This window comes from Arachis ipaensis, chromosome B1 (genome assembly GCF_059453495.1).
Source record: "Arachis ipaensis isolate K30076 ecotype BB chromosome B1, ASM5945349v1, whole genome shotgun sequence".
In the NCBI taxonomy this organism is placed as follows: domain Eukaryota; kingdom Viridiplantae; phylum Streptophyta; class Magnoliopsida; order Fabales; family Fabaceae; genus Arachis; species Arachis ipaensis.
Window position 1 is genome coordinate 7,463,924 of NC_142436.1, and position 22,100 is coordinate 7,486,023.

A 22,100-nucleotide genomic window follows, 5' to 3' on the forward strand; every position below is an offset into this window, starting at 1 on the left:
TAATATTTTACCAAAAAAATTATTGTATACATAATTTCTTTTGAGCCATGCGATACGAGTATTAGAAATCTTCATGCCTTGGTCATCTGTATAGGAATATGAATATATAGGAAACGGTTTTTAGCTTAATATTATATTATAATCAAGTTCTTAATATTATATTATAATTAAATACAATAAATAAACACGATTTACATTTATAATTAAAACACAAAAATGTATGGTAGTATATATTATATTGTTTATGAAAAATTAGATTATTTGATTGTAAAATAAAAGTTTGATTTCTCTGCTGTAAAATATTTAATTATGATAGGAATAAAACACATAATTTTTTATTTATAAGAATTAGAGGAGTAATAATATCTACTCATAACAAATATTAACAGCAGCACAATAATATCCAATAGCAGCAAAAATATCACATAAATCAGAAATTAGAGACAAGCTAACACACCAAGATTTTTAACGTAGAAAACCTCCTCAATAATGCGAGAAGTAAAAACCACGCGAGTCACCAAGATTAGGAAATAGCTTTACTATGATGAAAAATAGAGTACAAGATAGTCACAAATTACTGCACAAAATATGCATACAACAAGCCAAATAACTCAACTTTCAAAGTTTACAAAACAAGAACAAGAATAGATGAAAATATCACAAAAATAGAGTTGCTATGCGTGGCCAATATCTCTAGCTACAGACATCGAATTGAAGATCCGAACAATGAAAATAAAGAACCAGGTGTACAGAACACACTGTCCAAATTTAAACTCGATCCAACGGTTAACGAATCTACAGTGACCAATTTACAGAGACAACTTTGTATATGTGCGAAAATAACTTTCTCTCGTCTCTTCTCTCTAGTGTTTTGGTGTTTTTTTAATAAACGATACCTCTCTCGTTCAACCCTAACTCACCTCAATTATTTCAACTATATATTCATAAAGGGAAAGTATGAGGAGCCAATGAAATATTTATACAATGTGTACAATGGAGGTTTAGGGAGTATTAGAGATATAATCATTAATGTTACCTTTTTCCATCAACTAAAGCTTTTGGGATGAGTGGTATCATGATATGGTATTAGAGCTCTAGATTCAAAAGGTCAAAAGTTCAATCTTTGGTGAACTCCAAAATCAATATAATCTTTTGGGAAGATGTTTATTATCCCTAGTACTCGGATGGTTATTCTAGATAGTATAAGAGATGTTCATTTTATAACTCAATTACCTATTGTACACATTGTACAAATAGTCCATTGTCTCTCTAGCGGGATCCATTCATAAATTTGGATACTAATATTTAGATTTTTTCTCTAGAGAATAAAAAAAACCAACAAATTATTCAGCTATAAAAAGTTTTATTATTTTAATAGTTAATTATTTTGTTAGAAAATATATAGAACACGCATGTACATACGCGTACACATACATAGATTATTCTACTGAAAAATATATGGAACACGAGTAGATATATACACGTATATAAATACACATTGGTTATTCTGTTGAAAATATATAGCACGCATATATAAAATGACTTATTTAATTTCTAGTGTTGATAAATAATAAGACAAACTACACTAATATGTTTTAACAGTCATCTACTGTAATATTATTATACATTTAACTTTTTATGAGATTTAGAGGTTACATATACGTCTAGATATTTCGGATTTATTTTTTATAATTAAATTATTCTTTTTCACAATTTAAAACTTTCTTTCTTTATTATCATCATCATTATTGAATATGTATAAGTTTTTTTAAGATGAAATATTATATTTTTTTAATTATAATTTTTATTAACTAAGTTACAAGCTTGTATAATATATAGAAATTTAATTAAAAATTTGGAACATAATTTTAATTTGTGTCACATGATCATGTAAGGCAGTGAACATGGGACCATGTGGGTAGTGTTTGAAAGCCTGGCTTGGCCATGTTTGTGTTTGAGGATTAAAGAGAGTACATGCAAGAATCTTTTATTCCTCTATATCAATAAATTCTAAATAGATATATCCAAAATATGCCAATGATTGTTTCAGCTTCCACAAGCCTTAAGGTCCCTTTCTTTTCCATGGCCATGGACAGATAACCTTCACTATCTCCTAGAAATCCCCCTAGCTGGCACTAACACCAAAGTAATTTTCTCTAACATTCACACAATACAACCCCAACTAATAAATGTTATTAATTAATTAATTTGTTAATATATAGTCATTGATTCAACACTACTAATTAATTGCTTGGTCAAAATATACAATGGTTGCAATTTGCAAAGCAAATCAATTGGTACAAAAGTGCTAAATTTATTTGCTATGTACAATGTAAATGGCTATGAGAAAAGAGAAAGTCTAGGGGCAACATATTTTGTAATTTTTAGCTATTAATAATATTTTTAATAGTGTGAGATTTATATCTAATGGTGTAAAATCATTTAATTTTTTTTTTATGGTTAAGTGCTGTCTAAAATTTAACAAAAGTGCTGGCCTTCTAGCACTCCTCAAAAGAAAAAGTCTAGGGACAGCAACTTTGTTAAATTCTGGCCAATATGTAACCAGCAAAGAAAAGTGAGTCATTAGATGAAATCTTACACCAATCTCACACCATTAAAACCATCTTGATAGCTATTTGATGGCTACAAATCACAAAAATTGCTGCCCCTAGCATTCCTCTTTTCTTTTTTCTAATCTTTATACTTATTGAACCTGAGTGACTTGATTGTGAAAATCCCTTGCCTCTCTATCCGACTTAGAAATTATGGCTAATTGAAAATCTCCAGCCTCTCAAAGGATTACTGCTGAACAAATCTCTTTAAAGAGAGAACTCTACTAGCACTGGCACATCATAATATTACAATAGACTATATACAATTGGGCAAAAATTACAACTTTTCCATGATAAAATTGAGTTAACTGCTTAACTGTTTGACTCATCAGAGAAATTATAGGAACAATTAGAAGATCCATGAGAAACAACAGCATTCCTAGGAGGTAGTGATGGTGATGGTGATGGTGATGGTGATGGTGGTCTAATTGGTGAAGAACTATGTGATGCTAAGCTCAAACCTCCTTTATTCTTCAGCACATCATAATCAGGCCTTGATGTTTCAATAGGCCTAATTTCCTTTAACATTGCAACAACATCCTTCATTGTTGGCCTATCATTTGCTCTTGTGCTAACACATAGAAATGACACTGCCAAAGTTTGTAGCATCTCATGCATGGTAGGGTCAGATCTCCCTTTGAGCTTTGAGTCAAGGATGTCTGATGGGTCACCTTTGTTGGCTAAGTGGTTCCTAACCCATTGGACCAAGGGTGCACCCATTGGTAGGGTTGGGTCTAATGGGTGCCTTCCTGTTAGAACCTCAAGTAGAACCATTCCGAAACTGTATACATCACTCTTTTCAGTTATTGGTTGCATAGATGCATGCTCTGTGCATAAACCAGGAACAAAATGAAATTAGTACCTTTATTTTGGAGATTAATAAGCACTAGATCACCCTATTAAATTCAAGTTTAGAATAAAAGAAAACAAAGGATGGCTAATAAGTAAAAAGATTTTGTCTACGATTTAGATGTGTGACCTTTTGTCACAGAAAACAATCTTAACTTCGCACCAAGACTTGATCTCTAATTAGTTCAATTCATGATAAAATACGAAAAAAATATAGACTAAAACAAGTTAAAGCCCCAAAGTAATCGTTAAGATTGGTCTTGTGTATTAAAATAATCTTTAAAATTTCAATTGCACCAATTAAATTATGTCGTTCTGATATTGGTGAAAATGTCCCGAGACAGCAATCATAACATTTGCGCAAGGTTTAGCCTTTAACTAACTAATTCAAAATAGAGACTCACGTTTAATTGTTTTTCCGTAAAGTTGATAGTTAAGAATCATTAAAGAATTTGACATATTTGACTAAATTGTCATCAAATACGATTTTCAACTATTAACTTCACATTGAGTTTTTACCTTAATTCAATTCAAATTTAGAGAAAAGAAAAGGAAAATTTACCAGGAGCCATGTATCCATATGAACCAGCAAGGTAGTGTCTTTGCATAGAATTTTCAGTATCAGTAGCAATTCTTGCAAGACCAAAATCAGCAAGGTAAGGTTGAAATCCAGGTCCTAACAAGACATTCATGGCCTTAACATCTCCATGGATTATAGAAGGAACACAATCATGGTGCAAATATGAAAGTGCATGAGCCACACCCAACACAACGTCATATCTTGTTTCCCATTCAGCTTTTCCCTTCCCCGAACCATGAAGCAAAGAACTCAAACTTCCATTAGGGAGATAATCATAGAAAAGGAGTTTCAAGTTCCTGTTGGATCCCCAACCAAGAAGCCTTATGATATTCTTGTGCCTAATTGATCCAAGTGTTCGAATCTCGTTATCAAATGCTCTAGATTCTTCCGATGACGTGGACAACCACATCTTCTTAACGGCTAGTATTTCGCCGTTGGGAATCAATACCTTGTACACCACTCCAGAGCTTCCGGTTCCAATCACATTCGATGAGGTCAAATTCAAGACAATTTCATCAATGGATATTTCAAATTTTTGATATAATGTCAATTCCCAGCTATCGGCCTGCATCCGTGATTCGTTCAATCGTGAACGAACCAGGACGCAGACCGTTAGCAGCACCAGTGCAGCACTGGTGCTTAGGAGAATTGACATAACAAACTTCATAACTGATTTTTTGTGACTCTTTGACTCTGTTTTCAAAGAAGAGTTTATAGCAGTTCCAGAAAGATAGAGACCTTGATTTTCGGCGAGATCATGGAGAGGGAGCTTATGGAAGAATGGTGTGTTTGGTAATTCACCAGAGAAGCCATTGAAGGAAACATTCAAGGAAACAAGATTTTGAAGGCTAGAAAGAGCATCTAAGTTCCCTGTGAGATTGTTGTGTGAGAGATCAAGTACTCCTAGCTTTCCCAGGCTCGAAAACTCGGTCGGAATCTCGCCGGAGAGTCGGTTATGGCTGAGATTCAGCGAGATTTCGAGCGAAGAAAGTAGGCCAAGTTCTTTTGGGATTTCCCCTGAGAAACTGTTGCTTCCTAGATCAAGAAGTTGTAGCTTGGAACAAGAGAGAATCTCTGAAGGTATTCTTCCATTGATTTGGTTCTTTCCAAGGTAGAGTTTTGTTAATTCATTCAGTGAACCAATGGAATGAGTCAATGATCCTGAAAGCATGTTATCTGATATGTCAATTAATTGAAGGCTTTTGGGAAGAGAATCAGGAACAGAACCTGTGATGCTGTTTGAATGAAGATCCAAGAACTCAAGGTTCTGGCACCCACCAAGTGTTTGAGGAAAGTCCCCAGTGAGATGGTTGTTGCTCAAATCCAAGAAATTCAGATTTTTTAAGTTTCCAATCTTTTGTGGAATGTTACCTGCTAGTCTATTGTGATTCAACCGGAGCCGGTATAGGCTAGTGCAGTTACCTATATCCGGCGGGATAACGCCGGATAAATCATTTGCAAGAAGCAAGAGTTTGGTGAGATTTTTCAATTCGAATAGTTGGTTTGGAATTGGACCTATCAAATTGTTGTATGAAAGATCAAGTGCCTCAAGTTCTTGGCACTCAGAAAGACTATCTGGGAGTTTTCCTGTTAGATTGTTCTGCCAAGCATAGAACAGAGTTAGGCTTCTCAAGTCGCCGATGCGTGCCGGAATCTCGCCGGAGAGAGCGTTGTTGTCGAGCTGCAGCTGAACCAGAGAGGTGCAGTTTGAGATTTCAGGAGGTATGGAGCCTGAGACCTGGTTGACACTAAGCTGAAGCTCTTCAAGATTAGAAAGCTGACCAAAACTCCTTGGAATGTTACCTGTCAGAAGGTTTTCGGAGAAATCTATGACCTTGATCTCTCTGCATCTTCCAAGGTCTTCTGGGATTGTACCAACTATGTTGTTCTGCCATAAAAGAAGATTCTGAAGCTTGCTGAGTTCTCCAATTTGGTTTGGGATTGAATCTGAGAGAGAGTTCTGGTACAAGTAAATGTTCTGCAACTCACTGCAATTGCCAATCTCTTCTGGAATAGGACCTGACAATAGTGTTGTGTAAATTGCCATAGTTTGAATCCTTTTCAGCATTCCAATTGATGAAGGGATTCTCCCAGAAATGCTGGTTTCTGCAAGACCTAACATGACCAAGTTGGTGCAGTTTCCAATCTCCCATGGAAGCTCACCTGCTTTGCACAATGACAAATACAAATATACAAATATTGAATCCGATACAGTGTGATACATAAATTTAAGAAATTGAAGGTAGCAGTATTTGAGTATTTGTGCATCATAGAAGCTCACCCTTAAGATTCTTGTTGCCACCAGCTCTAAACACTTGAAGCTTGGTTAAGGATCCAATGCTCTTTGGAATCACACCACTGAGATGATTATCATAGAGTGTCAAGTTCACAAGGCTTGATAGATTCCCAATGCTGAATGGAATGTTTCCTTCAAGTGAGTTTCTGTGAAGGGACAAACTAACTAGTTTTCTTAGCCTATAAATCTCTTCTGGGATTTCACCAAATAGAGAATTGCCACTAAGATCAAGAAACATGAGTTCTTGGTAGTCTCCAATCTCCTTTGGGATCCTTCCTGTGATGTTTGTTGATGAGAGGATAAGAATCTTCAGTGACCTTAATGGTTGAAAATTTGAAGGTACCAATGAACCTTCCAAGTTCACTGATTTCAAATTTATTTGGACAACATCCCCTTGTGAGTTGCAACGAACACCAAAAAAGTTGCATGGTGTTGAAGTAGAATTGTTCCATGATGCTAATGAATCTGAAGTGCTGTTTAAACTGTTCTTCCATGATAAAAGAGCTTGGCCTTGTTCATTAAGTGAGAAACAACAACATGGAAAGAGGAGAATGATGTTTAATGAAAGAAGCAAGGTGAAGAAGAAGATTTTGGGAGAAAGTGAAAGATTCCTTAAGCTTTCAGGCATTGTTGTTGAGAGAAGATAATGGTTGATATGTTTTGGGATTGTAGAGGGGGAAACCCCATGTTTTTATTTTTGTTTATAGAGAAGGAAGAACAGGAGAAGATCTGGATCCAAGTGCCACCTTCTTCTTCTTTATTCTTTTATTATTATTTCAATGTTTTCTTTTTTCTTCTTTCTTCTTTCTTTATTATTAATAATAACAGAGAGAAGGTCATGCTCATATCATCATACCCCATTTTAGTTGTTTCATTCTGGTAAAACTTTTCAGTATTCTTCACTTTTTAACATCTCAAACTTGTAGTTTGGTATGATGAAATCTTTTGGGATGTTTCACTAAAAATAGTTCACATATTTGGTACTATTTTGTCAGCTATTATTCAGTAATGGTAAAAATATCAGTGAGAGATGTAAATGTATGGTGGAACTGAAAATCATGAGAAGAAGATTTTCCATGTTCTTGTTGCTCCCCATGTGGACAAATGTATTATCTTGTTCCCTGCATTATTTGCTCTCTATTTTTTTCTTAAATTTATTTTTTCATCTTCTTATATTTATTTGGTATGAAACAGGATATACAGTAAAATGTTGATAGGAAGATTGATAGTGATATCAAATGAGAAAGGACATTATGATATTTTGAATTTTATAGGCTAAAAGCTCTATTATTCATTTTGGTTAGCAAAGAAGATAAGCAATTCCCTTAATTAGTTTAGAGCATTTCCAATGCTAGTTTTAAGTTTTATTTCATTTTGAATCCCATAAAATGACATATCATTATTGTGGAACTATATTATAAATAATAATTTAAAACTAAAAGTAAAATTTGTCACTTCAATACTTGATTTAGTTTAATTAAAATTTTTATATTATTTTTAAGAATAAAGTATTGTTTTTGTCCTATTTGGGGTAAGTTCCAAAGTTATTCCTAACATTTCAATCGTCCTATTTTAAGTCCTTAACATTTTAAAATTGACTCAATGTTGTCCTGCCATTAGGGATCCGTTAACAAAATTGACGGTGGGACAGAGACGATTTTGAAACGTTAGGGACTTAAATAGGACGAAAACGTTGGGGACAAAAATGATACATAGAAATAAATTTTAATTTTATCTTTCAATAGTATTCAATTATTTTTTAATCACATCTAAGTAAATTACACTTAATCACATTACTTTCATTCTAAATAAATTTATTTTTTTTATAATTTTACACTTAAAGTAATGTACTTTTTTTATAAATAAATAAATTTTACACTTTCATTCTAAATAAATAATGTAATGCGATTAAAATGAAAGTGTAAAATTATAAAAAAAAATTATAAGTAATGTGATTAAGTAATGAAAATAAAATTACATTATTTAGAATGAAAGTATAAAATTTATTTATTTATAAAAAAAATTGCATAACTTTAAGTGTAAAATAATAAAAAAATTAATTTATTTAGAATGAAAATATAAAATTATAAAAAAATATAAGTAATATAATTAAGTAATGAAAGTAAAATTATATTATTTAAAATGAAAGTGTAAAATTTATTTATTTATAAAAAAATTACATTACTTTAAGAGTAAAATTATAAAAAAAATTAATTTATTTAGAATGAAAGTAATGTAATGATATTTAATTTATTTAGATGTAATTAAAAATAATTGAATACTATATACAGTAAAAAATTGATATTATTGAAGGATAAAATTAAAATTTATTTCTATGTATCATTTTTGTCCCCAACGTTTTCGTCCTATTTAAGTTCCTAACGTTTTAAAATCGTTTCAATTTTGTCCCGTCGCCAATTCTGTTAACGAATCCTAACGGCAGGACAACATTAAGTCAATTTTGAAACGTTAGAGACTTAAATAAGACGATTGGACAACTTTGAGACTTACTTCAAACGTTAGAAACAAAAACGATACTTTATTATATTTTTAATTATTTTATCAATATAATTCTACAAATAGCAAAATTATTTTATTAGTTTTTTATCAAGGTGATATCATTTTTCTAAAGTTTTATTTTATCTACCAATTTTAATATAAATTTTAATTCTAAAGCAATTCAATTCAATTCAATTCTTGAAAATAACAGAAGTGGTACTCAAAAAAATTTCTATTAAAGTTGCTCTTAGCCTGGGTCTTATTCTTATTATTTGTGTGGTCCATTTATTTTATGTGGTTGAAGTTGTTTATGATCCATTCATGTGGTTCCTACATGATGTGTTTCATAAATATAACTAAGCAGCTAAAACAACACATATTTCGATTTGGATTATTTACAAAGAAATGCAAAGAGGCAAGGCAATTTGGATTTGTTTCCACTTTCCACTGTCAAAATATAAGAAACTAGGACCAAACCATATCAATTCTTCACAATCTATTAGGATCTGATATAAATTTGGTATACATACAGTAATCTTATAATTCTTATAAATAGAAACCAAATCTAAAGATTTTATTCAAATTAATGATTTCTTAGTCACAAGATAGTGAGTAATCTTATTGTTATACCAAGATTCACCTCTCTCTTGATAAGTGTCAAATGACTTTTAGTTGACTCCTTTATTTATTTATTTTATATTTATTCATACACTTTTATAATAAAAATTGGTATCATCATATCATCATCACCAGGACTTTATATTTTAATCTATTAAAGTTTTTACAACATGAGCTGTGTGAAGTAGAAACCAAATCATATCAATATTCATATCATTACATGTTTCTTTTTATATAATTTTACACCTACCATGTGATAATTTTTTTATAAGATTTTTTTTGAGATTGTCTAAATATAATTTCTGTAAAAAAAAAGATGTTCACCGTTAAATAATAATAATAATAATAATAATAATAATAATAATAATAATAATAATAATAATAATAATAATGATTTTTAGTAAAATTAAAATAAAAAAAAAAAGAAAAAAAGAAGAATAGAGTGAAATACATTTGATTGGTTTGTTCATATATGGATGGAAGAACTGGTTGAGGAATCTAATGGAGAAGTGAAGTGCACATGGAGGTGTGAAATATATTAAAAGAATAATGATATAGTAATATATGAAAGATGAAAGATCTGGTCACAATGTCGGGTACCCTTTGATATAAATAAAGAATGAATTATAAAACAATGAAGGGGTATGCTGGCCTTGAGTGAAAGGAACAACATTGCAACATCTTAAATATTAAATTCATAAATCAAAAATCCACATTACTCAAGAAAACTACATACATGAATTATTATTATCTGTTTAATTATTATGTACTTCATCTCATCATCCTCTTTGTACCATATAGGGTCATCATGAATCACGGGTTCAAACTAGGAAGAAATAATGACATTGCAAAGAAAATAATTATGTTCCTAAAAATTTTTTTGTTCATTGTTAGTTGAAAAAAAAATAATTTTTATTCTTTTTCTGTTACATATTAGGGATTTTTTATTTTAATAAATTAATTAATTATAATAATTACTGAAATAAATATTTTAAAAAATAATTACCGAAATAAATATTTTTTTATCTTATTTACACTGTAAACGAGATAAAAAAAATATTTTTTTTATAAATACACATATCTCGCTTACAGTGTAAACCCTAAACAGTATAAACGAGATATACCTTATCGTTTACGCCATAAACGAGATACATGCAAAATTTGTAAACGAGATAAAAAATGAATATTTATTTTGGTAATTATTTTTTAAAATATTTATTTCAATAATTATTATAATTAATTTATTTATTAAAATAAAAAATCTTACATAGGGGCAATTTCTATTATTATATTATAAACTCCCACCCCATTACTTTTAAAAACATTTTTATAAGTAATAAAGAAGTTGATTTCCTTTTAGAAGTTTTGATTTAATTAAAAGTGTGTCATAAAAAAAATTGTCAAGATGATGATAGAATTTTTTTAAATTTTTTATGTATTTAATGTATTAGAAATATAAAGTATTAATTAAATCCTTTTTATATATAATATTGTTAATTATGCCCTAATAGCAAAACCCTGATTTTATTTTTTCAGATCATGTGTGTTAATAAAGGTACACGAAAAATTCTTATTGTTACTCATAAGTGATAAAAACATTTTTAAATATTTATTATTATTATTATTATTATTATTATTATTATTATTATTATTATTATTAAAGAATATGTGTAGTATGCGCTCCCTGTTGGATTTGATGGCTAATGTGATCAACTGATCATGCTTTTCAGTTTAATAAAAGACGGCTTCCAAAGTGAAAAGAAAAAAAGGGTATAAATTTGCGTTTTATGATTAACCTAGATTTCAAAAGCACTTGGGAAGAGTGCAAAAGTTGTTATTTATTGTGAGTCCGTAAATAAAAGGCGATACTCTCTTTAGCCAATTTAAATTGGTCGAATAGTGAGTTTCCAACTAAATATCAAAAATTTAAATTTTATTTTGTGTATATCATAATTAAGTAACTAAAAAAAATATGCTTTCTTTGATAATATTTGTCATCTATACCCTAATTAAAAGGTTGAAAATTAATAATTGATTACACAATTGTTAGTTAAAATATTATTATTTAATATCAAACAATGTAAATGATTTTGATTAGTTATACAAGATCAGTGCTTAATCATAAGAAATAGTATTTATTTTATTTTATTTTTTGTGTATACTTTCTTATACGTTTTACTTTTATGCTATAAAATATTTATCTTTTTTTACTTTTTATCGGTCTCTTTTAATTATATATATATGTTACGATCCAGTCCAACTGGTACAACGGCTGATCCAGCCCACAAATAACTCGATCTACGTGATTGGATTCGTCCGCTTCTGTGATCCGGACACGCGCCCTTGCTGCCAGCTGCATGACAGCTGTGGGGAAGGAAGCTTTCTAGAAGGGGGCCTCCCCCTGTGGGCCCGCTCTACTGACAGGGTATATAAGGGGAGGTCCTACCCCTCTCCCAAGGTACGTCATTATATCCCTTACTCGCATACCACCTGCACTTTTTCTGACTTGAGCGTCGGAGTGTCCTTGCAGGTGGCACCCCCTCACCTCACAAAAAGTTCGGGAAGTCGGCTTCTCCTGCCTTTCACGCCCCAGACCTAGATCGAGGCTAGAACCCACCTTCACACCCAGCAAACATTCCTGAACCGTCCGATAACTGACTAACCATACATTGGCGTCGTCTGTGGGGACGGCCGAGATGGACTTTCTTTTGGGTCCAGTAGTGGCGGACGACGGAGGCGAGCCCCGCGGGGAGGGAATGGACCCCAGAAGCGGTAGGGTAGCCACAGGGGCTCCCTCTCGCGAGCGCACCAGATCCCACCCGCGGCAACCCGAGAGACGACCCTTTGGGGGAACAGGTAGTGATAGCGCCAGAATAATACAGGAACTGCGCCACAGAGTGCAAAACCTAGAATGAAAAGTGGCTGGCAGAGAGCACCATCAACCGACTCCGAGTCAAGAGCGTTCTCGGTTTCCTCAAAGGAGAGAGAGAAGTCTCCGAAGAAGTCATTTCGGGCGTACTCCGAGCCCCCGGTTAGAGTCAGAGAGCCCAGAAAGTAGGGAAGTGCCCAGGAGACGACGAGATCTCGTGATTTATTCCCGATTACCGACAAGAGATACCGTAGAGGAAGACCGAGAAGGCAGCAGAGAGAGGCCAAGGAGAAGCCGACCACAAAGAGAAGACAGTAGGGAAAGACCGAGGAGAAGGCGACAACTGGTGGTCATGGGTGCAACCCCTTTCCACCATTCGATCTTGGAAGTCCGGCTACCGAAGCACTTCGATAAGCCAAAGGACATAAGGTATGATGGGACCCGAGACCCCCAGGAACATATAACGGCCTTTGAAGCAAGGATGAACCTGGAAGGGGTGGGCGATGAAGTGAGGTGTCGCGCTTTCCCTGTAACCTTGGCGGGGCCGGCAATTCGTTGGTTCAACGCCCTTCCCTAGGGCTTTGTAACCACCTTTGCCGAGATTAGTCGGGCCTTCTTGGCTCAGTTCACCACACAAATAGATAAGGCGAAGCACCCGATTAATTTGCTGGGGGTAACTCAAAGGATCGGCGAGCCGACCCATAAGTACCTGGACATGTTCAACGATGAGTATTTAGAGATCGACGGCCTATCCGATTCAGTGGCCAGCTTGTACTTGACAAACGGATTACTGAATGAGGATTTCAGAAAACATCTTACCACCAAGCCTGTGTGGACAATGCAAGAGATTTAAAACGTCGCCAGAGAGTATATCAATGATGAGGAAGTCAGCCAGGTCGTTGCGGCCAATAAGTGGCAACCCGCCTACTCCAGTGTTCGCCAACTCGGTAGCGGGGAAAGGTCAAATGAGCACTCCAAAGATGGAGCGCCTGCTAAAACCTTCAAACCGTTTTTCCGGGTAGGAAAGTTCACCAACTACACCCCATAGCAGCTCCAATCGTTGAAGTCTATCAACAAATCGCTGACAAGGGCATCTTGTCGAAGCCCTGACAACTCAAGGACAGGACGGGAGGAAACAAAAACCTCTATTGCAACTACCACAAGGGCTATGGCCACAAGATCCAAGACTGCTTCGACCTGAAGGACGCTCTAGAGCAGGCCATTCGGGAAGGAAAGTTGGCCGAATTCTCCCACCTTATCAGGGAACCAAGGAGGCGGGATCATGATCGATCCAGCAAAGACAAAGGCCGCGCTGTAAAGAAAAAACGAGAGCCCGAGGAGGATAATGAGCGCGGCCTCATTGTTGTAAATGTGGTAGTCGGTAGAGATGCTCCCCCCAGATCGAAGTCGGCTAGCAAGAAGGAACGCCAAAGTCTTAGCTATGTCCTCAGGCTCCATGCCATCCGCCCGGAGGGTACCGTCGATATCATTCGACCCCGAAGACCAATGGGTTGACAACGTGACGGAGAACCCTCCGATGGAGATTACAGCTAGGGTTGGAACCGGCATAGTAAAATGGATCCTGGTAGACACGGGAGCTGATTCGAACATCATGTTTCGCAATGTGTTTGATGCTTTGGGCCTACGGGATGCCGACTTGAGGGGCCACCAACATGGCGTGGTCGGCCTAGGGGATAATTTCATCAAGCCTGACGGAATAGTTTCCCTCTCGATCTCCATTGGCGGAGGTCGGGGGAAGAGTTCGCTGATGGCAGAGTTCATCATCTTGAGAGACTCCACGGCCTACAACCTCATCTGAGGAAGGAAAACCATCAACGAATTTGGAGCGGTGATTTGCACCAAGCTACTGTTAATGAAATTTGTTGCTGATGATGGATCGGTAGGCTCCATCAGAGGAGATTTGGAAGCGGCAGTCACGTGCGACAACGGTAGCCTCTCCCTGAGGAAAAAATCCAAAGAAGCATCCGGTGTCTTCCTCGCCGACCTGGACACTAGGGTTGACGACAAACCCAGGCCGGAGCCCGAAGGGGATCTCGAAAAGTTCAGGGTCGGCGACTCAGGGGAAAAGTTTACCTTCGTGAACAGAAACCTGTACCATGACTTGAAAGAACCTTTGGTGGAAATGATCAGAGCCAACGGCGACCTGTTCGCTTGGACGCCGGCCGACATGCCGAGGATAGACCCCCGGTTCATGTCACACCGCCTAGCCGTGAGTGCAGAGGCCAAGCCAGTGGCTCAAAGAAGAAGCAAACTGTCCCGAGAAAGGGCGGAGGAGGTGGCCAGGCAAATGGCCAGCCTACTTGAAGCGGGTTTTATCCGTGAACTCGACTACTTGACCTGGCTGTCGAATGTAGTTTTAGTCAAAATACCCAACAGGAAGTGAAGAATGTGCGTGGATTATTCCGATCTTAACAAAGCATGTCCCAAGGATTTCTTTCCCCTCCCCAACATTGATGCTCTTGTTGATGCGGCGACGGGGTACCGATATCTGAGTTTCATGGATGCCTATTCTGGGTACAATCAGATACCGATGCACCGACCAGACGAAGAGAAGACGGCGTTCATAATGCCAAGAGGAACATATTGTTCCAAGGTGATGCCGTTTGGGCTGAAGAACGCAGGGGCTACGTACCAGAGGCTGATGAACAAGATATTCAAAGATCTTCTTGGCAAGACGGTGGAAGTGTACGTAGACGATATTTTGGTCAAGACCACCAAGGTTGAGGACCTCATCAGTGACCTGGAGAACGTGTTCGCCGCCCTTTGGCGACACGGCATGAGGCTTAATCTGCTCAAGTGTGCCTTCGCCGTGAAAGCTAGGAAGTTCATGGGGTTTATGATAACCCAAAGAGGAGTAGAGGCCAATCCGGAGAAGTGCGAAGCAATCCTGCAAATGAAGAGCCCGGGATGTGTGAAAGATGTCCAACGGTTGACGGGAAGACTCACCGCGTTATCTCGTTTCCTCGGTGCGTCGGCAGCCAAAGCCCTGCCGTTCTTCAACTTGATGAGGAAGGGGATTGTGTTTGAGTGGACCCCGGCGTGTGAAGAGGCCTTCAAGCACTTCAAGGAGATAATATCGGCACCACCTGTCCTCAGGAAGCCTAAGGGCGGAGAAGCACTATACCTGTACTTGGCAATAACTTACGAGGCGCTGGCGGCGGTCTTGGTACAAGAAGAGGGAAAGGTCCAGCAACCAATATATTTTGTAAGTAAAGCATTGCAAGGAGCGGAGCTGAGGTACAGTAAGCTAGAGAAGCTAGCATATGCACTCTTGACCTCTTCCCGTAGGCTGCAACAATATTTCCAAGGACACCAGGTAATCGTCAGGATGGACCAGGCAATACGCCTGGTGCTCCAGAAACCCGATCTGGCGGGTAGGATGATGACCTAGGCTATCGAGCTGTCTTAATACGACTTGCGATACGAACCCAGGCATGCGATCAAAGCTCAAGCTATGGCCGATTTCCTAGTAGAAGTAACAGGAAACCTACCGAGACACCGAACACACGGTAGAAGCTCCATGTGGATGGAGCATCCAACCAAATGTCCGAAGGAGCAGGGATCATCCTGGAAAATCCAACTAGAGTCATATATGAGCAGTCAGTCAAGTTTGAATTCCCGGTGTCAAACAATCAAGTCGAATACGAGGCCCTGTTGGGCGGCCTAGTCCTAGCAAGAGAGGTCGGAGCCACCAGACTAGAAATATGTAGCGACTCGCAGGTCGTGACCTCACAGATCAATGGGACGTACCAGACCAGAGATTCGCTATTGCAGAAGTATTTGGAGAGAGTCAAGGAGTTGAGCAAGCAATTCGAAGAAGTCACGGTGCAGCATGTACCCAAAAAGAGAAACACACGGGCATACCTCCTGTCAAAACTGGCGAGCACAAAGCCAGGAACGGGGAACCGATCTCTCATTTAGGGTTTGGTAAAAAAACTGGTAGTGACCTTGCATTTATCCCAGACAGATCCTTCCTGGATGGACCCAATCACCGATTTCTTGGAAAGCGGCAAACTTCCTAGTGACGAGAAATTGGTAAAGACCATAAGGCGAGAAGCGGCCAAGTACGGAATCATACAAGGCTAGTTGTTTAAGAAAGGCCTTAGCCAACCCCTGTTGAAGTGCCTGCATCCCGACCAAACGGACTACGTGCTCAGAGAGGTCCACGAAGGATGTTGTGGTCACCACATCGAGGGGAAGGCCTTAGCCAGAAAGCTCATCAGAGCTGGTTATTACTGGCCCTCTATGATGGTGATTCTAAAAAATTCGTGAAAAAGTGCAGAAGGTGCTACGAGAATGCCAACTTCCACAAAGCACCAGCGGCCGAGTTGAGCCTACTAACGGCTTCCCGACCTTTCTCGCAATGGGGAATCGACCTGTTAGGACCCTTCTCGATCGGGCCAGGGCATGTCAAGTACCTAATAGTGGCCATTGATTATTATACAAAGTGGATAGAGGCCGAGCCGTTGGCTAGTATATCCTTGGCAAACTGTCGGAAGTTTATGTGGACGCAGGTAATAGCCAGGTTTGGAATCCCGGAAGCCGTCATCTCAGATAATGGGACGCAGTTTACTGATAAGAAGTTCGGGGAGTTCCTTTCTGGCTTGGGCATAAGGCAAAAGTTCTCATCAGTCGAACATCCTCAAACCAACGGTCAATTCGAAGCTGCGAACAAGGTCATCTTGCAGGGCCTCAAAAAGCGACTTGACCAGAAAAGGGAGCATGTGCAGACAAGTTAGCTTCAGTCCTTTGGTCCTACCGCACAACTCAGCAGTCATCTACTGGGGAGACCCCCTTCCGACTCACATATGGGGTAGAGGCAATAATACTTGTGGAGATCGGCGAGCCGAGCCCACGGCTACTCCTGGGAGGGGTTGAGGAAGCCGTAGAAAAGGATTTGATAGACGAGGCCAGGGAGATGGCCCATTTATCAGAGACGGCGCTAAAACAAAAAATGGCCCTGCGCTACAATGCCAAGGTGCTCAAGAGAGACTTTGAACAGGACGACCTGGTCCTAAGGCGCAATGATATTGGACTCCTGACACCGGGGGAAGGAAAGCTGGCGGCGAACTGGAAAGGCCCATACAGGGTGAAAGAGGTGATTGGCAATGTTGCCTACAAATTAGAACAGCTGGACGGCAAGAAAGTCCTGAGAATGTGGAATGCGAGCAATCTGAGAAGATTCTATACCTAGGCTAAACCCACTGACCGGGCAAGCAACCTGCTATTCCAGTCGGCTTAGTAAGACGTTACTTTATGTTGGATTATTTGCCCTTGTCATATGTTTGCTATCATTTTATGTTTGGACCATTTACCACTACTATTTATCTACTACTTGTCATCTCCTTTTTGCATTCATTATTATTAATTAAGTTACCATGACGAGTAAGCAACTTCATAACGGCACGGTGTCCCGGGACTGATCACCCCAGGAACCACAAAAGTAACAAACGCCATAATATGTGGCTACTAAAATGATAAAAGCCATGACCTGGCTTCTCTAATTACCAGCGAGACGGTAAAACGTTCACAAGCAAACAGCTAATACCAATAAAACGGTAAAAGAACATAAAGAAAAATAAGCGCCGACAAAGCGGGAAACAAGCGGTTGTTCCATGCCGACCAAGCGGCAAATAGATTCAAACAGTTCAAAAGGATTACAAAGTTTACAAGTTACAAAAATACAAGTTACTTCTTCGGCATATCAACGATTTTTCCATCTCTGATAGTCTTGAAAACGCCAACAGCTGAGGTGTCAAAATCGGGAGCCAACAGCTTTACTTGGGCTTTGAGGGTCTCCTCGGTCATCAAGATAGTGTTCTTGCCCTGCTTCACGGTTTTCTTATACTTCTTTTTAAATTCAGCAACTTCACCCTGGGCTGTCTTGGCCGACGAGAGGGCCTCATCGCGTTCCTTCTCTAGCACAACCACCCGACCTTAAGCAGTGTTAAGTTGACTTTCCAGGGTAAGCTCTCGCTCGGTAAGCCGCGCCACGGAAGCATCAGCGGTCTTGACCTTTTCCTTAGCAGTCTTGACTTCCTCCTCAGCGACCTTGACCTTCTCCTCGGCCGTCTTGGCCCTCTCCTCGGCAGCAGCAAGTTGCTCCCGAAGCAGTTTCACCTCAACTCTATACTTGGTGTTAGCCTTGACAGAGGAGTCAAGCTTCACTTCTAGAGACTGCGTTCCCGCCAAGGCGGATTTCGCCTTTCTCGCTATAGCTGCTCCCCGGAGCAAAGTGTGGTACATCCATCTCGCTTGCGAAGCGAGGTCCCCACCATAGAAGAAGTCTTCTGTGCCGGGAAGAAGTTGGGAATCGATAAAGTTTTCGGCATCAAAGTTCTTCTCCATAACGGTGAGAACCTCCTCAGGACTGGTAGACGGCTTCCTTTTCCTTGGATTGTCAACCAACACCTCAACCTCAGGGCTGGAAGACGACTTCCTTTTGTCACCCTCCTCCTCATTCTCCGGATCCACCTCCGGCTGAGGACCCGAAGCGGCGCTGGTTCCGGCCCCCTCCTCCTGGGTAGGTTGGGACTGGACCTCAAGATCAATGACGTCGTGGGGCGGCACTTCCTGGGCAGGGGTAGTGGAGTTATCGTCGCTACTGTCAGCCAAGAAAGTGTTGAACAAAGCATCAAGTCCTGTTACCTCGGCAGACATTGACACTGCAACAAAACACGGAAGCCAATTAGTCGTCAAATTGGGCGGATAAATGAGGACAAGGGTAAACACAGGTAAATTTTTAAACGGCTACTCACATATATAATTCGTAACCATTTCCCGATCACCCATAAGGAGATGAGGGTTATCGAGATTCTTCCCAAAAACAGCCAACAATACGTTGGAAACCCTCTTGTTCTCAGGAGATAACCCTTTATACGTTATTTTAGTGAAAGCATTAGCCCCAGCCCCGAAGCTCCAGTAAGTCGGGATACGACGTTCCCCTTCCAAGGTCAGCCAAAACAGGTGCCGACCTTCAGCCGGCGAACTTTAAAGTATTTATCCTTGAATCCATGGTATGAGTCCTCAAACAAGCCGAAGATCCTTCGACCCTGAGCTGCCCGGAAGGACATGAAACCCTTTTTAGCCCTCCCCTGTTTGGAAGGTTTGTTAAAGTAAAAAGAAAAAGAAACACCTCGACCGAGGCCGGCAGCTCTAGAAACTCGCACACCATCTCGAAACAGCGGATGGAGGCCTAGCTATTTGGATGCAATTGAGATGGCACCACATCACAGCAGTTGAGCAGCGCCATTTGGAAAGGAGAAAAGGGGATGCGAACCCCCAGGTGGGTAAACATGGCTTTGTAGAACCAGATCCAATCGGGAACCTAGGGAGAGTGCAAGTTCAATTGATATATCCTTTCCTGTTTGGCGGGAACGAAGGCGTCATAGTTACTCTCCTCGTCTCCTCCTCCACAAAGGTACTATGCTTGTCGGAACTCCGCGAGCTCCTCCAAAGACATCTGATTCGGGGTTTCCTTGACATCTGAGGTCACCCACGCGTATTGGTCGTGGGTCACCGGTATCACGACCCTTATAACGGGACGCTGGGCCATACCTACAGTGGGGGCACCACTCAAAATCAGTCTAAGAGGTTGGGATACCGGCACTACCACCAGAAAGCTTCAATACCACTACCAAAAACTACAGTCTGCCACCACCAAAACGAAGCCTAAAAAAGCAAAGCCCTAGAATGGTAACCCTCCTAACGTATCTACCTAATGTTAAAACACCAGCGAACACGCAATTCGATCAAATGTACAACACGCATGCAAAACCAGGAAGATAAGCGACACAACATAAAATACAAGAAAAGGAAAAAAGAAGCTTACCAAGGTAGTGATTATCGAAGGGGGCTGGAAAAAAATAGGAAAGATTTGGGCAGATCAGTGGCTTGCAGTGAAGAACTTGGGAAGAGAAAGGAGAAAGCAAGGGAGACGCGATGGCTGTAAAATGAAATTGAAATGAAACTGAAAGGAGACTGAAAAGAAAACCAACTCTGAGAAGCGCGAAGGACAGGGACAGAATAGTCATTTCTCGCGGGATTTTGAATTACCCATTAAAAGCATTAAATGCTCGACGCGAAGAACGAGGCGACGCAAGACGCTCCCCAGTAACGAACAGGCATACACGCACGCAGAAGGCGCGTCTTCCCCACAGGCGACCGACTGGGCGACGACACATGAAAAAAACAAAACGCGCCACCAACGGCGCTCACGGCCATAACTGGTGCATTGGGGGCACTATTATGGCCCAGCCCAGCTGGCACAACGGCTGACCCGACCCACAAACAACCCGATATACGCGATTGGATCGGCGCGCACCGATCCGTCCAGTTTTGTGACCCGTACACGCGCCCCTGCTGCCAGCTGCATGACAGCTGTGGGGAAGGAAGCTTCCTGGAAGTGGGCCTCCTCCTGTGGGGCCTGTCCTACTGACAGGGTATATAAGGGGAGGATCCTACCCATCCCCCAAGGTACGTCATCATATCCCTTACTCTCATACCACCTGCACTTTTTCTGACTTGAGCGTCAGAGTGTCCTTGCAGGTGGCACCCCCTCACCTCACGAAGAACTCGAAAAGTCGACTGCTCCCGCCTTTCACGTCCCAAACCCAGATCGAGGCTAGAACTCACCTTCACACCCAGCAAACATCCCTAAATCATCCGATAACCGACTAACTGTACATAATATATATTATATTTCTCTTTCACCATATGATTCAAGATTCAAAAAGAGTAAGATAAATGGTTATCAAGGGCCATTAGCTCATTAGACAAGAAATAACAATAATAAAACAAGTAATAGGTACCTTAATGCCAGATATGTAACTGAGCTTGGAAGTAAGGACCTTTTAGTTTATTATATATAATAGGGATTGAAGAAAATTTTGTACAAATTTTGTTTTCAAAATATTTTTTATCATATATATTAATAAAAAAATATTTTTTTGCATGCTAGTTATAAGACTTGAACATACACAAAATTTATTTGTAAAAATGTGAGATATATATTTATTAACTTGATTAATATCATATTTATTATAATTTTATATATTTAATAAATAAAAAATACATATTAAGACAAACACATAAACTTTTATATTTCTGTAATTAATGAATTATACTAATTTTATATATTTAATAAATAAAAAACTATATATTAAGACAAACACATAAACTTTTCTATTTCTATTATTAATGAATTATACTAATTTTATAAACTAATAAACTTTTATATAGTTTCATTGTTAGCTGTAATTAACATTGTAAGGTGGGTGATAGAAAATGCTTCACAAATATTACCTAAAAATGTGAAAATAACATAAATATTGAATTAAGAAAATTGACTTTAAAGTATTGACTATATTGAAAAAGAGGAAATATATTATTGTTTATATAATTATAAACATCATTAATTAACCTTGTATGAAGAAAAAAAAAATCCAACTGTACTGCCCTTAACTAATGATTTGGGGTTGCAATATTCCCTTTAACTATCTAAACTTATTATTGGGATTGATCTTCTCCATGATAGAGTGCATTATGCAAGTTTTTCATACGAATAAATGATCATTTGTATCTATAAAAGATGAAAACACTGACATATGTATTTATATTAGATCGAAATTAAATGTGTACTCACGTAAGATGTTCTTCGTGTGACAAAGGTACCCTACGTGGCACTCTAACCCTCCAAAGACAGAATACTTTTGTCACACAGATGACATCTTACGTAAATACACGTTTAATTTCAAT

The 22,100-nt window shown here is 38.5% G+C and overlaps 1 protein-coding gene across 1 annotated transcript; it reads right to left on the reverse strand.

The window, feature by feature from the left end:
• Positions 1-2,807: 2,807 nt before the first annotated feature.
• LOC107614864 (Leucine-rich repeat receptor-like protein kinase family protein) lies at positions 2,808-7,266 on the reverse strand. The gene is made up of 3 exons (XM_016317019.3): positions 6,323-7,266; positions 4,024-6,204; positions 2,808-3,439 (listed from the first exon to the last, which is right to left on the reverse strand). The coding sequence occupies exons 1-3, from the start codon at positions 6,963-6,965 to the stop codon at positions 2,925-2,927; spliced, it is 3,339 nt and encodes a 1,112-aa protein (XP_016172505.1). The 5' UTR covers positions 6,966-7,266; the 3' UTR covers positions 2,808-2,924.
• Between the last annotated feature and the right edge of the window lie 14,834 nt (positions 7,267-22,100).

Excerpts from the sequence above, each read along its gene's own strand:
- LOC107614864 (XM_016317019.3), bottom strand. The coding sequence starts at position 6,965 with ATGCCTGAAAGCTTAAGGAATCTTTCACTTTCTCCCAAAATCTTCTTC. Across the intron at positions 6,205-6,322 it reads TGGCAACAAGAATCTTAAGG|GTGAGCTTCCATGGGAGATT; the intron begins GTGAGCTTCTAT and ends TGTGCAAAGCAG. Across the intron at positions 3,440-4,023 it reads ATATGGATACATGGCTCCTG|AGCATGCATCTATGCAACCA; the intron begins GTAAATTTTCCT and ends GTTTATGCACAG.